The sequence below is a fragment of the Schistocerca serialis genome, chromosome 6 (genome assembly GCF_023864345.2).
Source record: "Schistocerca serialis cubense isolate TAMUIC-IGC-003099 chromosome 6, iqSchSeri2.2, whole genome shotgun sequence".
Taxonomy (NCBI): domain Eukaryota; kingdom Metazoa; phylum Arthropoda; class Insecta; order Orthoptera; family Acrididae; genus Schistocerca; species Schistocerca serialis.
In genome coordinates this window covers 620,982,184-621,008,553 of record NC_064643.1, presented here as the reverse complement: position 1 = coordinate 621,008,553, position 26,370 = coordinate 620,982,184, and the positions used below count along the sequence as shown (strand labels likewise).

Sequence of the window (26,370 nt, the reverse complement as noted above, 5' to 3'; positions counted from 1 at the left end):
ATCTGTATATCTTTCTTTCTTTCTATTTGCAAAAAAAAAGTTCAAAATGTAACCGTATGTACAAATCAATTTACAATATGAAAGTATAGTTACTCATTCCACATCATCATGACTTGTCGTGCAAAATGTCCCATGGAACATGTTGGTTGGTTGGTTTAAAGGAGGGAGAAGGGACCAAACTACGAGGTCATTGGTCCCTTGTTCCTAATAAAACAATGCCACAAGTGTGAGAATAAAACGGACGCAACATATAACACAAAACGGAAAGAAAGGAAAAGCCACAAGAACGAAGGGAAAGCAATGAACTGAACACTAAAAGGAACAAAAGAGGACAAGAAAACAACAGAGAGATGCCAGAAACAGAAGAGCGTAAAACATGAAATCAGATTACAGTGGTTGGCCAACCACAAGAATAAAAAGGAATGGCCAGCCACTCTGCAACACACTAAACCCTCCACTCTAAAAGCACTAGGGTGGAGGACACATAGGGACAAAGGACATGCGCTAAAACCTATGTAGATGTATAAAACCCACTCTCAAGGATAAAACAGAAAACTAAAGCTGCTGTGGAGGCATTGTCGCCCAACACTGAAGGCAGGGTGCTGGGAAAGTTAAAAGTCTGCTGCAGAGGGGCTAAAAGTGGGCAATCCAGCAAGAGGTGGACAACTGTCATTTGTGAGCCACAGCGATAGTGAGATGGGTCCTCGAGAGGGAGTAGGTATCCATGCATTAGCCACGTATGGCCAATGCGGAGCCGGCAGAGGACAACTGATTCGCTGCGAGGGGCCTGCATGTAAGACTTCCACACATTCATAGTCTCCTCAATGACACGCAGTTCGTTGTGCATGCTGTTATGCCATTCCGTCTCCCAAAGCTGGCATGGAACATGTTACCACCTAATTAATTCCCAATCTACCTGATGCTAGTCTGACGAATGGCGTAGGATGACACAGAATGTTACAGGGAATCATTACTTTTGCTTGGATGGGAGATGCAGAAGTGAAAGGGTTATGATGTGCACAGTGCACAATATGGCAATCCTCTCAAAGTGGTCAGACTTGACTGACTGGAACTTTGATGACAAGTGTACCTGCCTTAATGTTCTCAGGCAGTGCAAGACTGGACCATTGTCACATCCAAACGTCTCACAAACCTGGATATTCCCCAATTCGAACCAACTGGTCAAATTGAGACCCACAATGATGCTCCCTTTCAAACTCTCGAGAGGTGCTGGTAGCACTTTCTCGCACTAGTACACAGCATCTCCAGGTCCTCTACGGTGTTGCTCAACAACCAACACCATTCATGCTCCTTACATACCCTACCAGGACCCATTAAACACTAAACATGAACAACACTAATGCACTCTGGTTGCTGTTTTTATCTTTCACTGAATTACAACTCTCATCATTTACATACACACTGATGGTATGTACGTGTACGATGTTACCCCGACATCCTATCATGCCTTCTGGTGCTTCAGTGTTCCTCAAATCCCTTCCGATTGCATCAAGCATCACAGAAATGGAATGAACAGTTATTCATGCCCTTAAAACCTATTCTGACATTCAAACAGATAATAGAAATTGTGCACACAAATAGTACCTATGTGACTGGGGTCTGCTAGCTTTCCCACATAATTTATTACAAATTTTACTGTAATGATCCCATAGTAATAGGCCTTTCAGCAGCTCCTCAAAACATTACGTCCATGTCAAAGCCTGTCACCTGAATACACATCCCTCCTCACCCACACTACCCTCCCACTCCCATAGATACAAAGCTCCCCAATTTTTACAGACCTAACTTTGCTGGTCTTCCTAATGGCCACCCCACAGTGGCTGATTAGAGCACTCGCAGATCATATGTCTTTGTTGACCAACACCTCCACGATTCTCTAAGTCCCTTTTCCCCATCTGCAATACATTAATGACTTCTTCCACTGCTTCATCACAGTTCCTGTTTCACAACCACCATACTTCTTGGTTGCCTGTATCAACCAGCACAACCTCCTCCTGACCCCTGGCCACCCGCTCCCCCTATCTTCCCCATCATCCTCTTGACACACTGCCCACCAACTCTTGCCAATCACATCCTGAGCCATTAATTTTTTCTTTTGAAAGCAAACTCTACAGAAATTTATGTAACCACTGTTTGTACCCAAATGGCTTCATCTGATGCTACGCTGTTCATGGATTGTGTCAGCTAATAACTCCCATACACTTCACACCACAAGAAATTGTCTGGTTTAAATTTTCTGATCACATTTTCATGATCTGGACCTATGACACCTCCAGAACCACAAGATCTATTCCTAAATCCTACTCCCCTGGTGTTTTTCATGTCAATGACTTATGTTTCTAAATGTTTACTTGCACTAAAACACTCACCCACATCCTTCACCAGGATTTCTAATGCATCTTGTCACAAGGGATATTCTACTCTAAATCCTACCCTCTTAAACTAAAATGTATACCATATCTTAGTCCATTCCAAAGTCAATCCTATTACCAATCCCATATCACAGGATTCATTCTACCTTAGATGACCCAGACTCATGACCTGTCTGACACAACCACTCACCAACACCTATTGTAGTTTAATTACAGGCATTAACTATATTACAGAAGGTAGGGTCTTTGGGAAAATCACTGTACAGCATTCTATGTGGGGATGACAACTAACCATCCCTCTGCCTACACGAATGTTCACCACGAAACATGGCTAACTATAAATTCCATCATCCATTTGCTGAAAATGTTCCACACCACACCAAAAATGACTCGCTAGTTGCTTCAGTATCTGATTGTATTTTCCCATCCTCTAAACGATCAGTTCTCAAAAACCCCTTGCCTGAACTTCATCCAGTACCCTTGCGATTTCCTGTACTTTTCATTTTGTGTCTTTTCAGGGTGTATATGTGGACGAGGAAAAAAAATTCCCGGTTAAAAGTACACTTCCTCCTGGGTGAAAATACACTTTTTCCATGTTAACTGAGAGTATACTTTTCCTCAAAACTGTAAAAGTTATCAGTCTTTTGAATGGTTATGGTTTTATACACTGGTGTAAAATTTCCCAGCACTTCAGCAAAAGAAACTCAGGTAACAAAACACGTTTTGGGAAGATGTCGCATGTGCAGCAACATGTACACTGTATTTTCGTATTACGAAAGTATAAATTCAAATTCCACCAAACATCGCATGTTACTTTCCGAAGCACTGAAATCGAGATTGCAATGCGCTTTTGTAAGCCAGTCATATCTCACGTCACGTGATCTCGCCAGCTGATAACAGCAGATATTCAGAACGTAGGACACGTGATGTAGTCAGCCAATAGCAACATCACTTTTAAGTAACAGGAACACACAAATAGGAAATTGTTAAAATTAATATACGTAGTGTTGGGGGGGAAAAAAAAGCTTTCACATATAATGTTGCACCTTTTTGCACATGTTACACTTTAAGATACATCACACAAATATGTCAGAAAAATTTTAAGAACAACATAAATGTCAGATCTTCTGGGCTCAAAATTAATCTAAATCATTATACTCAAAGAGATGATTTTTGAACGAGAGTCAAACGCTCTGTTATTTAAGAAATTCATCGTACATTCTCACACATAGTTCATCTTGCGTAAAAGGAAATTTACTTTGAAAGCAACGGTTTTCAAACCACCATTCACAATATTTTCCCGTTACCCGTTAGAAACAGGTTCGTTTCAGCAGTTGCCAGAGAGCACCAGATAACAAGCAACAACGCGCTTGTGCAGCTACGCAGGAAGCCTGTTTGTTTGTACGTGTAAAACATTAAAAGATCTTGCATAATGCCATAAAAGAACCAAGACATTAGAGGATACTCCAAGAGCACGGGAATTTCATGCATCATACTAAAATGGAAGTGAAACATGGACAGTAAATAGTTTGGACAAGAAGAGAATAGAAGCTTTCGAAATGTGGTGCTACAGAAGAATGCTGAAGATTAGATGGGTAGATCACATAACTAATGAGGAAGTATTGAATAGGATTGGGGAGAAGAGATGTTTGTGGCACAACTTGACCAGAAGAAGGGATCGGTTGGTAGGACATGTTATGAGGCATCAAGGGATCACCAATTTAGTATTGGAGGGCAGCGTGGAGGGTAAACATCTTAGGGGGAGACCAAGAGATGAATACACTAAGCAGATTCAGAAGGATGTAGGTTGCAGTAGGTACTGGGAGATGAAGAAGCTTGCACAGGATAGAGTAGCATGGAGAGCTGCATCAAACCAGTCTCAGGACTGAAGACCACAACAACAACAACAACAACAACAACAACAACAACAACTAAAATGCAAAATTCGGCTGAAAGAGCACATTCGTATGTCCAGATTTGGATGTAAATTTTCTTGGAGTACCAGTACTGTATTATCTCACGTTTGGTTCTTTATTATGGCATAATGCCATTCATGCTAGAAGATGAAAACGTGCACTTGAAATGCAGTGAACAGTTGAAACTAGCCAATAGTGTGGAATTAAATGCTCAGTTTCAAATAAATTGGCTGGCTCAGTGGAAAAGATTAATAAAAGCCAAATTTCTTTAGCAAATCGACAAAAATAACTTCATTGTTCTGCAAGGCTCGATTGTCAGAAAGGGGACATAAAATAAAATCTGAAACTAATAATGTATTTTAGCCTTACGTAATTAAGTAAATGTATTTTAATTGACTTGATAGCTCCCGGCCACAGAAATCCGTTTTGTTTGCATTTGATGTGAGAGCAATAAACAAAAAGGAAACAGCAAACTCACTAAATGTGAACACGGGTCATGTGACACTACCCACCTCCCCATAACAACTTAATACTGCTCTGTGGATCAGTCCCGGATCTACTGTACTGGGGTAGTACTAGATAGTGGCACCCCACCTTACTCTAGCGTTTGAGGTAGGACGTCAAAAATTTTAAAAATAGATTTTTCAAAAATATGTCCTTTTGTAGCGCACATCTTTCTGAAGTCTTATACGTAAAATGTATGCATTTGAGGAAATGTTTGGTCTTAAATGCCCCAAAGTGCAGTGCCACACCTCTTCACATAGCATTCTTCTATCGCACGCCACTATTTCGCTCTGTGGAACTTAAACGTGTAACATTTTGTAATGGGTGTCATCAAACTATATTCATGACAGTGGGAATTAAAATGTCATGTGGTGCCTCTCCTGCTCCCAATTGGCCAATTTGACAACCTGCCCCTGTTTAAAAAAACTCACAATAAATAATGGATGGGGTTATTTGTAACTGGGAGAACAGGAGCTCTGCACAAAATTTGCACTCTTTATTGCCTTTTAGCTAATAACTTTATGTTCTGTGTGACTTTTTTTAAAAAAAATATAGGATACATAAAACCAGTAAAGACAATAGACAAGCAAGACAGTTCACATTTCTTCAATCTTCAAGTCCTAGAATTGCTTTTCTCACTAACCTTAGTACAGCTTTACATTGCATGCTTTCCTTTTGGGAAAGAATCCATTAGCTCATCAAAGTTCGTAAAAGGTTTAGCTACATGAAAAAACCAAATGCTGTTGTCTAATACTGAAAAATCTATTAATACCTATGAATAGTACCCAAGACTGGTGTGCTTTCTCGATCTGATTACATATATTTTGTCACTGTCTGCTAGATAACACAAAATAGGTCTGCCTAATATTGCAGCAATTCTAACACACACCACCACTGTTTTGGCACAAATGGTCATTTTTATATGCCTATTAGGCCTACTACAAGCAAAAAGTTTCACGTTAGGAAATAGTTTCACATTTCATTCATACGATCTAGCTTCTGAAGCACAAGACTGAAAAGTAGTAGTACAAATATTTTATATAAATTTGGAATCATCATATTCTTCCATAATTTGTGTGATGTCCCCGTTTCTTCTCCTTCCTCATTTTAACAATCTTGTCATCACTAATTCTGTAACTATTCCTGCCAGGGTTAAAACTTATTCTCCGGTTAACTTGACTAACCCTGCCACAATTACCGGTTTAGTTATACCATGTTTATTCTCCGGTTAGGTGTTATTACGTGACTGTACAACATGTTTACTGTGCTACTTCCAGAATAGAACTTTAGCAGCTGCTAACCGGGGACTGTACAAGTGGCCCTAACCAGTGTAGCATTCTAGCAAAAAATTTTCTGCCGAAATTTCATTTTCTTGGTTACACCGAGAAGATAATACGTAATCTTTCTTTCCTGTTCTTCGACAGGGATGAGTTTCAAAATCATATGAATAATCGATAGACTGGGTGCTAGATGCTTTGTGAATCAAGGTCTATCCTCCCCCCACCCCCTTCCCCTCCCCCAACAGAAATTGCCTCCTGGGGCAGATATCACAGTTTGCCCCCCGACCCCTATATCCAGGCCTGTTGCACATCTGTGAATCTGACAGCTTAGGCGTGCCAGTAAAATTTTTTCCAGTTAGCATCTGGCTGCTTGCTGCTATTGCTTATACAGCTAACTTCTGTAGCTAGAAGTGGGAGAAGGTACTACTCATATGCGACTTGACTGTACATGCGCTCGCTCGCAACTTCTCAAACGAATCTAATGTCAACAGTTGTGATGTCATGATCATTGGAGGCAATTTGTTGTCATGAAGCATTGCATAGTCTTCCTAAAGCCATTGACAAATTTTGTTGTTGGCAGATGCTTGTGTGAGCACTTTGTTGCTGTATATGGCGCATTTCCTTGCTAACTTAGTTTTATTTTCGTTTTCTTCTCTCTTTCATGTTTTATTGCTGCAGTATTATTCTGCAGTAGCGAGATACAGTAATATCCTTTGTTGGAGTATTGGCTCTTATCAGTCAATGTTACAAAAATTTAACTGAAAATTAAAACAATGAAAACTTCCCAGAATTCTAAAAAATTACCATGTTTTTCCCAGTTTTCTCCCGGATGGAAAAATTCCCAGGTTTTTCCCGGATCTCCTGGGACTCACCCACTCCTTCCCCAAATATTTTAAACCTGTGTACTTCCCACATGACTTTCCTTTCTGCCCATTTCTGTCAGCTTCAGTAACCACTTCATCAGAGTTGGTGTGTGTGTGTGTGTGTGTGTGTGTGTGTGTGTGTGTGTGTGTGTGTGTGTGTGTTTTTAAGGGCACTGGCTTGAAAGCTTTAATGTTTTGGTTCTACGAGCTGAGTCAATTATTATCCGCAAAGTAGTTACAAATTTTATTGTAATCAAACAGGAAACTTACAAGAATATCATTTCTCGACATGGTCTCCTTGCATTTCAATGCACTTGGTCAATTGTTGTACAGGCTTCAGTGATGCCCTCATAAAAGAAGGTTCTCGGTTGAGTTGCAAGCCAGGAATGTACAGTTTCTTTCATTGCTTCATCCGAGGCAAATCGACAACCCCTTAATGCCTGTTTGAGTGGACCAAACAAGTGATAGTCAGAAGGGGGCATGATCGAGACTATATGGAGGATAATCCAGTACTTCAAATGTGAGTTCATGGAGTGTTTCAGCAGTGTGTGCAGCAGTTCGTGGACCGGCATTGTTGTGCAACAACACACCTTTTGACAGCAATCCACGGCGTTTGCATCGAATTGCAGGCTTCAGTCTGGCAGTAAGCATCTTACTGTAACATACACTGTTTATTGTTGTGTCCCTTTCCCCATAATGTACCAGTGCTGGACCTTGTGCATCCCAAAAACACTACACACATCAATTTTCCTGCAGGTGGATGGGTCTTTTTCTTGCACGGCGAATTTGGATGTTTCCATTCCATACTCTGCCGTTTACTCTCTGGCTCGTAATGATGGATCCATGTTTTGTCACCAGTAATGATCCTGTCTAAGAAGTTGTCCCCTCTGTTACCATAGCAATACAATTTTTTTTTGCAGATGTACAAGTGCATTTGCTTATGCAACTGTGTGAGTTGCTTTGGGAGACATCTTGCACAAATTTTATGAAACCAAAGTCTGTTGTGGATGATTTCGTAGGCAGAACCATGACTAATTTGCAGACGATGTGCCACTTCATCAAAAGTTTATCATCTGTCCAAGAGAATCACTTCGTGTGAATGCTCAGTGGTTTCTTCATTTGTGGCGGTAAACAGTCGTCCGGCTCCTTCACCGTGCTTAACACCTGTGCGACTGTTTTGGAATTTTTCAATCCATTCATAGACACACTGTTGTGGCAACACACTGTTCCTGTACTGTACCGAAAGCCTTCGATGAACCAATGAATGTTGCTCTTCTTTGGTGCAAATAAACAGCGGAGCAGCCATTATTAACAGCACGGCAGCAATAACGAAACTAACTTTGTAGCTTGAAAACAGCAAAGATATAACACTAAATAAACAAAGCACGCATCATCAACGTAAAATGACATTACCACCAAAATAAACAAAAATATAAATTGCGGATAATAATTGACTTACCCTTGTATTGTGTGAATGCAACTTGCACCCTTCAGCTAAAGCTGAGAAATTTGGCAACTCTTATTTTTACTTAATTTTTTCCATCCTGGTATTTCCATAACAACATCATTAAATATTCATTATTTTCCTACACATATTTCACTCCTTCACAGCCCAAGTACATGATATGGGTCAGTTTCCTTAACTGTTATATAATGGTAACATGACAACATTATTATTTTCAAGCATGCTAAAGTAACCTTGCAGCCCACAAAATACCCTGAAATTTAACTAGAACTAGATGATCATGAAACAGCCTAAGAAAGTCCGATAGCATGAAACGAGGCTAAAGATCTGCCTCACAGAAACTGCAGAAAATATTTTGTGATGCCTTCAGCTGACATTTTCATTATTCGATGTACAGATGTGCAATTTTGGCCTTAGGCTACAGCCTGTACATAAAATGGAAGCATTACACACTGGTTGCATAAGCACTGCTTGTAAGTGTAATGTAAGAGCAAAACATAACCCATGATATACTAGGAGGATTTAAATTTATAGAGGACTTGTTAATGATATAATATATCATGTATGTCTGTACTCCTATGACTGCATATAGTTGTCATAAAACAAATTGGAAATAGGTTTCCATAATTTTAAGAGCACATTACTTTTGAGTCCTGTTGAAGAGCACATTACTTTTGAGTCCTGTTGAAGAGCACATTACTTTTGAGTCCTGTTGAAGAGCACATTACTTTTGAGTCCTGTTGAAGAGCACATTACTTTTGAGTCCTGTTGAAGAGCACATTACTTTTGAGTCCTGTTGAAGAGCACATTACTTTTGAGTCCTGTTGAAGAGCACATTACTTTTGAGTCCTGTTGAAGAGCACATTACTTTTGAGTCCTGTTGAAGAGCACATTACTTTTGAGTCCTGTTGCAAAGCTCATACATAAAGTCGATGTTTTTAAAAGTATGTATACTAGGAATATCATAATTATTTTACAAAATTCATTAGCTGAGCCATACAGATCTTCGTTCTTATGCATATTTAATTATCAGTCATGGTTGTTGTAAATATGACTGCATGTAATTCCCATAAAATAATTCGGAAATTTTTTTTTCTGTTATTACAGAAGAATGGCCATTTCTTAATTTCATATAAACATTTGATCTTAGTAGTGCACAGAAAAGTAATTAAATTGACAAAAGGCCGGCCGTTGTGGCCATGCAGTCCTAGGCGCTTAAGTCTGGAACCACGTGACCGCTACGGTCGCAGCTTCGAATCCTGCCTCGGGCATGGATGTGTGTGATGTCCTTAGGTTAGTTAGGTTTAAGTAGTTCTAAGTTCTAGGGGACTGATGACCACAGATGTTAAGTCCCATAGTGCTCAGAGCCATTTGAACCAAATTGACAAAAATTGAATAAAACCTTTTATGACCTGCTTTATGATTGTGTGCACTTTTACGTTACAGGCACATTTTCTAACAACTATATGCATTCTACGGGTCTATAATGTTTCATCGTAGAACTGGTGAAAAGTTGTCTTGAGATTTTCCATTTCACAGGTCTTTTTGTTTATTTGAAACTTTCCAGTTGGTTTTTTTGGCTGAATTTAAATTTCAGTTTCTTTCATTACATCCATGACTTCTTCACCTTTCTGTAACATATTCAACATGTGTACTAATTTCTTAATGTTATGTATTTTGCGGTGGTTGTATTTTGCGGTGGTTGTATTTTGCGGTGGTTGTATTTTGCGGTGGTTGTATTTTGCGGTGGTTGTATTTTGCGGTGGTTGTATTTTGCGGTGGTTGTATTTTGCGGTGGTTGTATTTTGCGGTGGTTGTATTTTGCGGTGGTTGTATTTTGCGGTGGTTGTATTTTGCGGTGGTTGTATTTTGCGGTGGTTGTATTTTGCGGTGGTTGTATTTTGCGGTGGTTGTATTTTGCGGTGGTTGTATTTTGCGGTGGTTGTATTTTGCGGTGGTTGTATTTTGCGGTGGTTGTATTTTGCGGTGGTTGTATTTTGCGGTGGTTGTATTTTGCGGTGGTTGTATTTTGCGGTGGTTGTATTTTGCGGTGGTTGTATTTTGCGGTGGTTGTATTTTGCGGTGGTTGTATTTTGCGGTGGTTGTATTTTGCGGTGGTTGTATTTTGCGGTGGTTGTATTTTGCGGTGGTTGTATTTTGCGGTGGTTGTATTTTGCGGTGGTTGTATTTTGCGGTGGTTGTATTTTGCGGTGGTTGTATTTTGCGGTGGTTGTATTTTGCGGTGGTTGTATTTTGCGGTGGTTGTATTTTGCGGTGGTTGTATTTTGCGGTGGTTGTATTTTGCGGTGGTTGTATTTTGCGGTGGTTGTATTTTGCGGTGGTTGTATTTTGCGGTGGTTGTATTTTGCGGTGGTTGTATTTTGCGGTGGTTGTATTTTGCGGTGGTTGTATTTTGCGGTGGTTGTATTTTGCGGTGGTTGTATTTTGCGGTGGTTGTATTTTGCGGTGGTTGTATTTTGCGGTGGTTGTATTTTGCGGTGGTTGTATTTTGCGGTGGTTGTATTTTGCGGTGGTTGTATTTTGCGGTGGTTGTATTTTGCGGTGGTTGTATTTTGCGGTGGTTGTATTTTGCGGTGGTTGTATTTTGCGGTGGTTGTATTTTGCGGTGGTTGTATTTTGCGGTGGTTGTATTTTGCGGTGGTTGTATTTTGCGGTGGTTGTATTTTGCGGTGGTTGTATTTTGCGGTGGTTGTATTTTGCGGTGGTTGTATTTTGCGGTGGTTGTATTTTGCGGTGGTTGTATTTTGCGGTGGTTGTATTTTGCGGTGGTTGTATTTTGCGGTGGTTGTATTTTGCGGTGGTTGTATTTTGCGGTGGTTGTATTTTGCGGTGGTTGTATTTTGCGGTGGTTGTATTTTGCGGTGGTTGTATTTTGCGGTGGTTGTATTTTGCGGTGGTTGTATTTTGCGGTGGTTGTATTTTGCGGTGGTTGTATTTTGCGGTGGTTGTATTTTGCGGTGGTTGTATTTTGCGGTGGTTGTATTTTGCGGTGGTTGTATTTTGCGGTGGTTGTATTTTGCGGTGGTTGTATTTTGCGGTGGTTGTATTTTGCGGTGGTTGTATTTTGCGGTGGTTGTATTTTGCGGTGGTTGTATTTTGCGGTGGTTGTATTTTGCGGTGGTTGTATTTTGCGGTGGTTGTATTTTGCGGTGGTTGTATTTTGCGGTTGTTGTATTTTGCGGTTGTTGTATTTTGCGGTTGTTGTATTTTGCGGTTGTTGTATTTTGCGGTTGTTGTATTTTGCGGTTGTTGTATTTTGCGGTTGTTGTATTTTGCGGTTGTTGTATTTTGCGGTTGTTGTATTTTGCGGTTGTTGTATTTTGCGGTTGTTGTATTTTGCGGTTGTTGTATTTTGCGGTTGTTGTATTTTGCGGTTGTTGTATTTTGCGGTTGTTGTATTTTGCGGTGGTTGTATTTTGCGGTGGTTGTATTTTGCGGTGGTTGTATTTTGCGGTGGTTGTATTTTGCGGTGGTTGTATTTTGCGGTGGTTGTATTTTGCGGTGGTTGTATTTTGCGGTGGTTGTATTTTGCGGTGGTTGTATTTTGCGGTGGTTGTATTTTGCGGTGGTTGTATTTTGCGGTGGTTGTATTTTGCGGTGGTTGTATTTTGCGGTGGTTGTATTTTGCGGTGGTTGTATTTTGCGGTGGTTGTATTTTGCGGTGGTTGTATTTTGCGGTGGTTGTATTTTGCGGTGGTTGTATTTTGCGGTTGTTGTATTTTGCGGTTGTTGTATTTTGCGGTTGTTGTATTTTGCGGTTGTTGTATTTTGCGGTTGTTGTATTTTGCGGTTGTTGTATTTTGCGGTTGTTGTATTTTGCGGTTGTTGTATTTTGCGGTTGTTGTATTTTGCGGTTGTTGTATTTTGCGGTTGTTGTATTTTGCGGTTGTTGTATTTTGCGGTTGTTGTATTTTGCGGTTGTTGTATTTTGCGGTTGTTGTATTTTGCGGTTGTTGTATTTTGCGGTTGTTGTATTTTGCGGTTGTTGTATTTTGCGGTTGTTGTATTTTGCGGTTGTTGTATTTTGCGGTTGTTGTATTTTGCGGTTGTTGTATTTTGCGGTGGTTGTATTTTGCGGTGGTTGTATTTTGCGGTGGTTGTATTTTGCGGTGGTTGTATTTTGCGGTGGTTGTATTTTGCGGTGGTTGTATTTTGCGGTGGTTGTATTTTGCGGTGGTTGTATTTTGTGTGTGCAGTGAAGGTGAATGGGCTATTGTCCCTTATTATTGTGTGTTCTTTAAGTCATGTGCTAACTTGACTTTCTGTTTGTCCCACATAAAATTTTGACCATTCGTCAGTCAATTTTGTATATTTGTGATGACAAAAAAAGGCTCCATTTTTGGTGTATGTGTCTCAATAACCACTGTAGATTGTTAATGTTTCTGTAGCTAGTTTTTAATTTTGCATTCTTTAAACAGATTAATTTTTTTGGAAATGGTACCTAAATATGGCCGTACATAAACTCTGGTTTTATGATGTTCACATCATTGGGTAACAGAAGAGATACTGAATTTAATTAATGAAAGGATAAAATACAAAAATACAGTAAATGAAGCAGGCAAAAAAGGATACAAATGTCTCAAAAATGAGAACAGGAAGTGCAAAATGGCTAAGCAGCGATGGCTAGAGGACAAATGTAAGGATGCAGAGGTTTCTCACGAGGGGTAAGATAGATACTGCCTACAGGAAAATTAAAGAGACCTTTGGAGAGAAAAGAGAACCACTTGCATGAATATCAAGAGATCAGATGGAAACCCAGTTCTAAGCAAAGAAGGGAAAGCAGAAAGGTGGAAGGAGTATATAGAGGGTCTATACAGGGGCGATGTTCTTGAGGGCAATATTACGGAAATGGAAGAGGATGTCGAAGACGAAATGGAAGATATGATACTGTGTGTAGAGTTTGACAATGAAACAGGCGAAATTCAGTCAGACTTCAAGAAGAATATAATAATTACAATCCCAAAGAAAGCAGGTGTTGACAGATGTGAAAATTACCGAACTATCAGATTAATAAGTCACAGCTGCAAAAATACTGACGTGAATTCTTTACAGACGAATGGAGAAACTGGTAGAAGCCGACCTCAGGGAAGATTAGTTTGTATTCCGTAGAAATGTTGAAACATGTGAGGCAATACTGACCCAACGACTTATCTTAGAAGAAAGATTAAGGAAAGGCAAACCTACGTTTCTAGCATTTGTAGACTTAGAGAAAGCTTTTGACAATGTTGACTGGAATACTCTCTTCCAAATTCTGAAGGTGGCAGGGGTCAAATACAGGGAGCGAAAGGCTATTTTCAATTTGTACAGAAAGCAGATGGCAGTTACAAGAGATGCGGGACATGAAAGGGAAGCAGTGGTTGGGAAGGGAGTGAGACAGGATTGTAGCCTCTCCCCAAAGCTATTCAATCTGTATATTGAGCAAGCAGTAAAGGAAACAAAAGAAAAGTTCAGAGTAGGCATTAAAATCCAGGGAGAAGAAATAAAACCTTTGCGGTTCACCGATGACATGGTAATTCTGTCAGAGACAGCAAAGGAACTGGAAGAGCAGTTGAATGGAATGGACAGTGTCTTGAAAGAAGGGTATAATATGAACATCAACAAAAGCAAAATGAGGATAATGGAATGTAGTCTAATTAAGTCGGGTGATGCTGAGGGAATTAGATTAAGAAATCAGACACTTAAAATGGTAAAGGAGTTTTGCTATTTGGGGAGCAAAATAACTGATGGCGGTCGAAGTAGAGAGGATATAAAATGTAGACTGGCAATGGCAAGGAAAGTGTTTCTGAAGAAGAGAAATTTGTTAACACTGAGTATTGATTTAAGTGTCAGGATATCGTTTCTGAAAGTATTTGTATGGAGTGTAGCCATGTATGGAAGTGAAACATGGACGATAAATAGTTTAGACAAGAAGAGAATAGAAGCTTTCGAAATGTGGTGCTACAGAAGAATGCTGAAGATTAGATGGGTGAATCACATAACTAATGAGGAGGTATTGAATAGAATTGGGGAGAAGAGGAGTTTGTGGCACAACTTGACAAGAAGAAGGGACTGGTAGGTAGGACATGTTCTGAGGTATCAAGGGATCACCAATTTAGTACTGGAGGGCATCGTGGAGGGTAAAAATCGTATAGGGAGACCAAGAGAAGAATACACTAAGCAGATTCAGAAGGATGTAGGCTGCAGTAGGTACTAGGAGATGATGAAGCTTGCACAGGATAGAGTAGCATGGAGAGCTGCATCAAACCAGTCTCAGGACTGAAGACGACAACAACAACACCAACACATGTGTGTCTCATTAAAGTTCTTTCATCTACAGGATTGAGGTGCGATTTATTTATTTACTAAATAATTTGTCCAGTAAGTTTATGAGTTAACAGTCATTTAACATCATATTTCTGAGAATAGTTGTGCTATCTGTCAGATAGGGGAAAGCAAATTATTATTTGTGGGGACTTCAATGTTGATTCACTGAAAGTGTGTAATAGGAAGAATGACATGGAAGTCTTGCTCGGTTCTTTCAATTCGACATCCATCATTAACTTTCCCACTCTGGTAGTAAAGGACAGCAGCACATTGATAGATAACACTTTTATAGACCAAGATAAGTTTAAAAACAAATTCTTGTCCTGTTGAGAATGGCCTTTCTGATAATGGTGCTCAGCTAGTTACAGTATATGACACAGCTCCATTCAGTAATTCGAAACTACCCTCCAATGTTGTGCGTTCAATTAATCACTCAACAATTAGAAATTTCAGGAAAAATCTTCAGCAATTATACTGGGATGAGGTGTACAAGGAACCCGATGCTAATCTAAAATATAACTTATTTCATGATAGACTTAAGAGAATTTGAAAACTTTTTCCCCAAGAAAGTAGTTAAATCTAATAATAAGAAACCATGAAAAAACCTTGGCTTACTAAAGGAATAAAAATATCTTGTAACCACAAAAGGGAACTGTATCTAACAACTAGAAAGAGTAATGACCCAGAAACAGCCAAATATTATAACAACTACTGTGCTACATTAAGAAAGGTTATTAAAAAGTCCAGAAGCATGTGCATCATGTTTGAGATTAATACCTCTGATAACAAAATCAAAACAATTTGGAATATTATTACAAGGGAGACAGGGCAACCAAGAGTACAGGATGACGGCATTACCATCAAAGCGAATGGAACCTTGACAAACAATAAGCTGGAAGTCGAAAACATTTTGAATAATTATTTGTTAAATGTTGTAGAGAACATAAGATCTAAAGGTTCATTAGAAGAAGCAAGGCAGTTAATGATACAACCTCTCCTCCTGAAATTAGGAAGATGATAAACTCTCTCAAGAATAAAAGCTCACATGGAATTAATGGCATTTCCAGCAGGATAATAAAAGCTTGTTCCAAGAGATAGGGTATTTTCCCAGATAGACTGAAGTATCCATTGTTGAACCACTGCATAAAAAAGGGGATACGTCTGATGTCAACAACTACTGCCCAATCTCTCTTCTGACTGCCTCATCCAGAATTCTTGAAAAAGTGATGTATTGTACAGTAGCTTCACACCTTTGTAAAAATAAAGTTTCAACGAAATGTCAGTTTGGTTTCCAGAAAGGTTTTTCACAATGGAAAATGCTATATGTAAATTCATTAATGAAATATTAAATGCTCTAAGTAACCGGAAGTTACCCACTGGGATTTTTTGTGATCTCTCAAAGGCTTTTGATTGTGTAAATCATGGAATACTTCTAGATAAGATCAAGTACTGTGGTATGAATGGGACAGCACTCAAATGCTTTAAATCATACCTAACTGGAAGAGTGCAGAAAGTTGAAATAATATGCAAAAAACTGGTGATTTCTCAAACTGGGGAACAATCAAGAATGGGGTGCCGCAAGGTTCGGTCTTGGGTCCTCTGTTGTTCTTAAAATATATTAATGACTTGGCATTCTATATTCACGAAGATGCAAAGCTGATACTTTTTGCCGATGATACTAGTATAGCTATCACACCCAACTGACAAGAATTAACTGATGAAACTGTAAACGATGTTTTTCAGAAAACCATTAAGTGGTTCTCTGCAAATGGGCTCTCATTAAACTTTGACAAAACACAGTATATACAGTTCCACACAGTAAATGGAATGACACCATTAATAAATATAGACTTCGATCAGAAATCGGTAGCTAAGGTAGAATATTTAAAATTTCTAGGTGTATGCATTGATGAGGGGTTGAACTGGAAAAAACACACTGAAGATCTGCTGAAACGTTTGAGTTCAGCTACTTATGCTATTAGGCTCATTGCAAATTTTGGCGATCTACATCTCAGTAAATTAGCTTACAACAACTATTTTCATTCTCTGCTTTCATATATAGTCATATTCTGGGATAACTCATCATTGAGTAAAAAGAGTGTTCATTACACAAAGGCGTGTAATCAGAATAATTGCTGGAGCTCATCCAAGATCATCCTGCGGATACTTATTTAAAGAGCTACGGATCTTCACTGTAGCCTCACAATATATATATTTACTTTTGAAATTTGTTACTAACAATGTGAACGAATTCAAAAGTAATAGCAGTGTACATGGCTACAACACTAGGAGAAAGGATGATCTCCACTACTCAAGGTTAAATCTAACTTTGGCTCAGAAGAGGGTAAATTATGCTGCCAGAAAAGTCTTTGGTCATTTACCTAATAGCATCAAATGTCTGACAGATAGCCATATAGCATTTAAAAGGAAATTAAAAGAATTTCTGAATGGCAACTCCTCCTACTCATCAGATGAATTTTTGGATATAGTAAGTGGGTAATTTCCTAGACAACTTTTCATCAGTTCTATGACAAAGCTTTATAGAACTGTGGAACGCATATACTCATTAATAAGTATGACTGTAATGCAAACACCAGTGATGAATGATAACTGAATATACATAAGAACAAAGACCCACATGACTTTGTTAATGAATTTCTATAAAATAATTATGATCTACATGTGCATACATTCTATAAATTAAGTTGTACTCCTCCTTGTATATCTTGAGACAGGACTTGTTCTTATGTTAAAGTCTTAAGTGATACTGATGCATCCAATGTATAATGCTTTTGTTTTATATACCTGACAATGGCCAAAGGCCAAAATTGCACAATTATACATTAAATAATGAAAATTTCAGCTGAAGCCATCATTAAATCTTTAAAAAATTCACTGTAGCTGCAGACCCTGTCGCAAGCAGACAATGTTATCAAATGTGTCTCCTGGCTGTGTATTTTGAGTACACTTCTATTAAAAGGCCTGTTACACAAATGACATTACATATCCTCTCCAGCAAATATAAAAATTATTCTTTACCTTGACAGATCACGTTGGAGTTCCTGCATAATATGATGGCATTGGTCATAGTATCTGACTTGTGCCTCAACAAATTCGTGCAAGCAGCGTAAGTGGCTAGCGTGGGAGCTGCTAATGCCTTCCAGTAGCAACTTCGTTATCTCCGCCTGCCGATCAAATTCTGACTGAGCTACTCTTAAATCTTTCTCCGCCTAAAAAGAAGGAAAATAAACTGTAAGAAAATATTTAGTGGAGCATCAAAGCCACAAATAATTTCTGTACATTATGTTATTAACAATAGTTACAAATAATAAACACTGGAATATACCTTCTTTATGGGACTTAATCAGCATAAATTAAATCAGGATGTGTTATACACACAAAAAATACTACGAGAAAGTGGAGAAATATGTTGCAGCGAAAGTAATCATAAGTGTTTAAAGTACAAGAAATTCACAATTATGCTGGTGCAAGATCATCCATAAAAGTACAACAGTGTGACAGTCTTGAGACTGTCAAGTCCTTGTGTTTATACCAAGCAACGTCCACATTAAAATTTCTCAGATTACTCCATTTATAACTTAGGTCAGCTATGCAAGGACTTTGAGAAGGAAGATCAGGTAATTATAGTTGGGGGAGCAGGAAACAGCCTGGGTATGGGGGTTGGGTTGTTTTAGGGAAGGAGACCAGACAGCGAGGTCATCGATCTAATCAGATTTGGGAAGGACGGAGAAGGAAGTCTGCCATGCCCTTTCAAAGGAACCATCCCAGCATTTGCCTCAAGCGATTTAGGGAAATCACGGAAAACCTAAATCAGGATGGCCGGGCCTGGCTATGAATCCAAGATAGAGTATTAGGAGTGACCTGGGTAAAATAGAAGCAGAAACTGGGCACACAAACGTGGGGTTTGTGGAGGTCTTTCAGCGCCATGATCAGCCCTGGGTAAACACTGCTGTAAGGCGTATTAACACTGAGCTGAACGGGATGCTCCAGACACTGGCAAAGTCTCGAGTGAGTGTCGTTCCAGCTGATGCTATTGGTAGGTGGGGTTACACTACACGTGGCCTGCACCTTAATAGGTAGGGGAAAGATACGTTAACTTCTCTATTAGCAGATACTGTAAGGGGGACCACAGTCACACAAGGGGTGATCCCTGTGGTTATTGGGACTAGGCAGACAGGTTTTTTAGGTTAAATCCAAATTCCAGACAGACAACAACCAATGAAAATAGAAGAAAAGAAACTTCATGCACAACAAATAGAGATAAAGCTATGGGTGGTATCAACTTACTTCACCAGAATATCAGGGGAATAAAAATAAAGTAGATGAGCTGATAATGTGTTTATATGATCTCAAAAATGAGAATGAGATTGACATACTTTGTCTGAGCACCATGTAACTGTGGGGATGGAAAATGTCAGTATAAATGGGTATGATTTAGCATCTTACACTTTTAGAGTAAGCAAATTTTGTGTTGATCAGCACTTTGAGGTTTGTGCATGTGAACTTCAGCTAGATAATAATGTGCTGATATTAGCAACAGTGTACAGGTCTCCACTGGGAGATTGGGAGCTATTCATAAAAAAGTTTAACTCCCTATTATGCTGTCTGTCAGACAAAAAGAAGAAGTTACTAATCTGTGGTGATTTCAGTGTTGACTTTCTAAGCAATTCTGTTAGGAAACGTGAACTAGAAGTGTTGTTAACAACATAACTTAGAACCAGTGATCAATTTCCCTACACGTATAGCTCAGTACAGTAGTATCTATTAGAAATAGATAATGTATTTGTACAGCAAGAGGATGTAGAACTAAAACATGCTTTCACTGTGGTAAATGGATTATCTGACCATGATGCACAACTGATTAACTAACCTAACAGGGCATACACTTCAGAAACCATTAAGTAAAAGTGTGAGGGTGCTCAACCCGGTATCTACAGATCACTTCAGAGAAAGCTTAGAAAATGTAAACTGGGAAGATGTATATAATGAGCCAAATGCTACTGATAAATACAGCATATTTCTTGATAAATTTACATCATTTTTGAAAATTTGTTTTCCAAAGAAAATTACTAAATCTAACACCACAAACTTTTCAAAGAAACCTTGTACACTCCTGGAAATTGAAATAAGAACACCGTGAATTCATTGTCCCAGGAAGGGGAAACTTTATTGACACATTCCTGGGGTCAGATACATCACATGATCACACTGACAGAACCACAGGCACATAGACACAGGCAACAGAGCATGCACAATGTCGACACTAGTACAGTATATATCCACCTTTCGCAGCAATGCAGGCTGCTATTCTCCCATGGAGACGATCGTAGAGATGCTGGATGTAGTCCTGTGGAACGGCTTGCCATGCCATTTCCACCTGGCGCCTCAGTTGGACCAGCGTTCGTGCTGGACGTGCAGACCGCGTGAGACGACGCTTCATCCAGTGCCAAACATGCTCAATGGGGGACAGATCCGGAGATCTTGCTGGCCAGGGTAGTTGACACCTTCTAGAGCACGTTGGGTGGCACGGGATACATGCGGACGTGCATTGTCCTGTTGGAACAGCAAGTTCCCTTGCCGGTCTAGGAATGGTAGAACGATGGGTTCGATGACGGTTTGGATGTACCGTGCACTATTCAGTGTCCCCTCGACGATCACCAGTGGTGTACGGCCAGTGTAGGAGATCGCTCCCCACACCATGATGCCGGGTGTTGGCCCTGTGTGCCTCGGTCGTATGCAGTCCTGATTGTGGCGCTCACCTGCACGGCGCCAAACACGCATACGACCATCATTGGCACCAAGGCAGAAGCGACTCTCATCGCTGAAGACGACACGTCTCCATTCGTCCCTCCATTCACGCCTGTCGCGACACCACTGGAGGCGGGCTGCACGATGTTGGGGCGTGAGCGGAAGACGGCCTAACGGTGTGCGGGACCGTAGCCCAGCTTCATGGAGATGGTTGCGAATGGTCCTCGCCGATACCCCAGGAGCAACAGTGTCCCTAATTTGCTGGGAAGTGGCGGTGCGGTCCCCTACGGCACTGTGTAGGATCCTACGGTCTTGGCGTGCATCCGTGCGTCGCTGCGGTCCGGTCCCAGGTCGACGGGCACGTGCACCTTCCGCCGACCACTGGTGACAACATCGATGTACTGTGGAGACCTCACACCCCACGTGTTGAGCAATTCGGCGGTACGTCCAGCCGGCCTCCCGCATGCCCACTGTACGCCCTCGCTCAAAGTCCGTCAACTGCACATACAGTTCACGTCCATGCTGTCGCGGCATGCTACCAGTGTTAAAGACTGCGATGGAGCTCCGTATGCCACGGCAAACTGGTTGACACTGACGGCGGCAGTGCACATATGCTGCGCAGCTAGCGCCATTCGACGGCCAACACCGCGGTTCCTGGTGTGTCCGCTGTGCCGTGCGTGTGATCATTGCTTGTACAGCCCTCTCGCAGTGTCCGGAGCAAGTATGGTGGGTCTGACACACCGGTGTCAATGTGTTCTTTTTTCCATTTCCAGGAGTGTATTATTACAGGTATTAAAGTGTCTTCAGAAAGAAAAAGAAAACTGTATGAGACAGCAAGAACTAGTGAAGATCCAGAAGTAGTTTTGCACTATAAAAATTATTGTAACATACTGAGAAAAGTTGTAAGGAAATCAAGAAATATGTATGTTAGAGAAGAAATTAAGAACTCCAGCAATAAAATCAAATCAATATGGAATGTTGTTAGAAGGGAGACAGGGAAAGTAACCACTGAAGTAGGTAGTATTACTGTTAAAGAGAATGAGACCATTTTAACCAACAGTACACAGGGAGCCAATGTATTTAACAATCACTTCTTAAGTGCAGGAGAAAAAATTGGTGAGAACAGTTCAAAAGAAAAAGCCAGGCAGTACATGGAAAAGTCAGTTTTTAAAAATTTTAGTCAGTTAAGTTTCATCTAACAACCTCTAGTGAAATAAGGAAAATTATTAAATCTTTGAAAAACAAATGTTCTGTTGGAGTAGATGACATGTCTAACAAGTTATTAAAACAATGTGGAGCAATTACAGCTGATGTTTTGAGTCACATATGTAATGTATCACTGACTCAGGGTATTTTTCCAGACAGGTTAAAATATGCCATTTTCAGGCCTCTCTACAAAAAGGGGGAAACCACAGATGTCAATTACCGGCCAGTATCCTTGCTTACAGCATTTTCAAAAAATTTCGAGAAAGTAATGTATTCAAGAGTGGTTAGCCATCTCAACAGTAATGGGATACTTAGTAAATCACAGTTCAGATTTCAAAAATGCTGTCCCACTGAAACAGCAACATACAATTTCACTGTCCACATAATAGAGTCTTTAAATAGTAAAATGTCACTAGTAGGAATATTCTGTGACTTATCCAAAGCATTTGGTTGTGTGAACCATGACATTATGTTACAGAAATTACAATTCTATGGTATAAATGGAACAGCATATGAGTGGTTTAAGTCATATCTACAGAACAGAAAGCAAAAAGTCTCTTTATATGCTTCAGGTGATTCAAAGGAGTTTGCTACTTCGTTTAACTGGGGTGAAATTACATTAGGTGTTCCACAAGGTTCGATCATGGGTCCCCTCCTGTTCTTGATATGTGAATGACCTCCCTTCTTATGTGAAACAAGATGCTGAACTGACATGGTTTGCTGATGATACAAGCATAATTATTAATCCAGTAAAAGAAAGTCCAATAGAAAATGATACAAATAAGGTCTTTGGAAAAGTCATTAATTGGTTTTCTGTGAATGGGCTTCCTCTGAACTTTGAAAAGACACAGTACATCGAATTTTCTGCTGCAAAAAGCATAATTCCTTCAATAAACATAACAAATGAAAAGAAGTCAGTAGCCAGAGCATATATGAGAATCTTAATTGGAAAAGTCATATTTTTGGATCTCCTAAAGCGACTAGATTCCGCAACTTTTCCAATCAGAATAATTGCCAATTTTGAGAATGTAGAAATTAGTAAGCTAACATACTTTGCATACTTCCACACTCTGATGCTATACGGAATAATATTCTGGGGCAACTCAACACCTAGGCAAAAGGTATTCATTGCTCAAAAGAAAGTAGACCTAGTTAGAATAATGTGTGGGGTTCATAGTCACACATCTTGTAGGCATCTGTTTAAAAGGTTAGGAATTCTTACAACTGCTTCACAGTACATTTACTCAGTAATGAACTTTTTTCTCAATAACATGGACCAGTTTAAAATCAACAGTAACATTCACGATTACAATACCAGAAAAAAGAAAGACCTACACTACCCTTTACTTAACCTATATTGGGCACAGAAAGGGGTAAAATATAAATTACCAGATGAAATAAAATGTCTGACAGTAGTAATAGTTTCAAAAACAAATTTAAATCATACCTCCTTGACAACTCCTATACCATAGAGGAATTCTTGAATATGAGTAAATAAATCTGGAGATATAATATATGCATTTTGTGCCATTTAAGGGAATGGGATAGATAATAGAAATATTTAGGTATAAGGCTATAATGAAAAAAAAATTAAAAAACCCCTTGTTTCCTGCGCACATTTCATGTGCATTTGACACGTTGCACATCATAATGGTTTTTCCGTGCTATTGATAAATGGAACACATAACTAACTAACTAACTAATAAAAATTTGCATAGAAGTGCTAACTTAATTAAGCATAGTGCATAAATCAACAAGTCTCAAAGATTTCAGTACTGATACATCATTCACATGGCATGCATTGTCAACTGTTTTGTACTGAACAAGCTGTGGATGCTTTTCATCATATACTTTGATAATGTAGGATATTATCATAATCTTGTCATCACAACACTATGACTGAGTTTTGTGTCCAGAGTTGCTGACTGCATCCTGTTTGATGTGCCACAGTTACAATGACTGGAGTAAATGATTTATAAACAACATTTCTTGAAGCTGATGGACAACCAAGAGAGAGCAGTTGTGTACAAGGTAGCTAATAGTAATGTGTTGTTAAATAAGTGCTTGACAAGGTACACTCTCCAGGTTAGCAAAAACACAGTTGAGGCAATTTATCACAAATTTCAAAATTACAAAACTAGTGCACGATTTGTGACTGTGTTGTGGACAATTAAAAAAATACTGTTTGAGCTTCCAAACCAATAGAACAGAAATGGATACATTTCATCTCTAAACAGATTTATACTTAACGTGTTGGTGGAACCTGTAAACATTGCTTTATTTATTCCTTTCACACTTCTGCTTGTGTAACAGGCATTATTAATCAGAGGCCACTAAGCTCACCAAATGTCTCATTTGAATACTTTGTGTGAAGGACAGAACTTCATCAAGTCCTCCCACAAACTTTGGTGAACACATGCTGAGTTTTACCACAGGGTACAATAACTAGCATGGGAAACAGGATAGTCACTGTAAAACTCCTAGTTTTAGTTGGAGCTGAAACATTACTACAACATTAAAAAACCAGAACTGAGTAATTTTATTTTAGAACTGCACTTTCTAGTAATGAAAGAATAGACCTTCAACTTCTTTGTTATACATTAACGTTAACACGAGCACTACCCTGCTATTGTGAAAAGGGACAAGGAGGAAAGAGGATAATGTGACAAGTCTTGTCTGTATAAAATGTATTTGATGTTGAGATGACATCATGTATTCTGCCACATATGTGAGATACAGAACACTTGAGTCATCTGGTACCATGCAACTAGTTGGCATGTTTAGTGGTCTCATTGAGTAGTATACCTGTAACTAACATAAATTTATGATCGACAGATTGGAATGGTGGTAGAGGTAAAAGGCAGGGGGTTGTGCAAGTGCAATGTAGCTGATGTGCAACCAGCCATTTTTGACAATGCTTTGCATGTACTTACAGAACAGGCAACACAGCAAATAGGTGGCACTCAAGAAAGAACTATAATTGGCTGGTGGATAGTGTCTACCACTTGATTTCTAGAAGTGTCTATCACACAGTTATTTTAACTGAAATATAGCGGAATAATGAAAGCAACAATTTTAGCCACTTAACAATGATGTTCTACCACTGAAAGTAACTTTTTACCTTGTAATCTAATGGAGCATATGTACATATGTAGTGGAAAAATTATTTCTTCAAAATACATTACTAAGTGCTGTCACTTGATAAATGCATCTTTTCAACTTGCACTATGTTTATCATTGAGAAAATGCATGCAAAAGGGGGGGGGGGGGGGGGGGGGGAGGGAGGAACACCCACAAACACACACACAATTACTATGTCTCCCTGGCTCAGCTTGCAGGAAGGAAAGCATGCAGTATGCAGTATAATCTGGTGCATGCTACTTGTGTGGCAAAATTTTTAATTTACCATTCTCCAACGTCTACAGTGAAAGACTACACTATTCTAGCTTCATCATGCTACAGACAAGCTGTACATATTTTTATTATCCTTACTGTGAAGAAAAATGGTATGACAGGTATGTAGTTTTCACAACAGTTTCATTCTCTGAGCAACAGAAGTGGTTGAGAATGTGAACTATATTTTACCTGTTCTATCAATACTTCAGGGTTCACCCCTTCCTTCTGTTGAAAGCAGCAAAAACATACAATTATTAAATATCTCAAATACACATCCAAAATTTATACTTCAAGACAGACATTTTGGTAGAGGAGCATGTAGGCAAGAAAACTTGAGGAGCAGGGAGACGGTGGTGGAAGGAGGAAGACAAGATGCCACATACCAGACTACACTATAACCACTTTCCACGTAAAATACAGCAATATTCTACTGATCTGTCAATTCAGATTCTTCAGTAGTTTACTATGACAAATCCAAATAGAGATTAGTACTAGCACTGCATCACAGGGGTGATGAACAGATGCAATGTAATTTTTTTTATCTCAAAGTATTGCATTATATTCATTTGGAAACTGTTCATCCATACTAGAGGTATACCAAATTTCCTAATTCCTTTCATGTGGTAAAAATCGTCTAAGCTTTTTGTCTATCTCCACAAAACTACCATAACTCTGGTGTCACCTGCGCAAGGTTTCTGGTGCAATATATTTCTGACAATTACCCTGACAAAGATTGAAAACTTCTCCATAGAAAATAAATACTTCAAGAGGATAAATAGTAAATGTGCCTCTGTCACACTTTCTTCTATATATAAAGATTTACGTGAGAAGTAATGATAGCAACAGTTTTTAACTTATAATCAGACTAAAGGTAGAGAGAATATATATGGTGTGTGTGGTGGTGGTGGTGGTGGTGGTGGTGGTGGTGGTGGTGGTGGTGGTAGTGGGAGGGGGGGGCAGCAGCAGCAGCAGCAAAAGAGAAAGAGAGAGAGAGAGCTTATTGTATGTGCAAGTAAGTCAAAGAAAAACCATGGGGAGGAGGTGGAGGGGCTGATAGTCATTGTTGTCATCATGAAGATGAAAGATGAACATGAACATGTGGTGGAGATGGTGATGGTGATGGTGGTGGTGGTGGTGGTGGTGGTGAACACACAATAATTTTATAAAGGCTTTAACCAACTTTTCAGGTAAGTCTGATTAATAAGAAAAAGTGAAATGGAAAGATTCTGTAAAATAAGTGCATCAGACAGTAAC

At 39.4% G+C, this 26,370-nt stretch overlaps 1 protein-coding gene across 3 annotated transcripts in view; it reads right to left on the bottom strand.

Moving 5' to 3' along the window:
- Nucleotides 1-26,370, bottom strand: part of LOC126485097 (endophilin-B1) — a 233,001-nt gene that overhangs the window by 100,211 nt on the left and 106,420 nt on the right. For 2 of the 3 annotated variants that reach the window (XM_050108715.1, XM_050108717.1), the window contains exons 6-7: nt 25,306-25,341; nt 17,785-17,975 (exon numbers count right to left, since the gene is read on the bottom strand). In XM_050108715.1, the coding sequence (XP_049964672.1) occupies nt 17,785-17,975; nt 25,306-25,341 (227 nt within the window). The remainder of the gene's footprint in view (nt 1-17,784; nt 17,976-25,305; nt 25,342-26,370) is intronic. The other variant, XM_050108716.1, reaches the window with a different exon arrangement.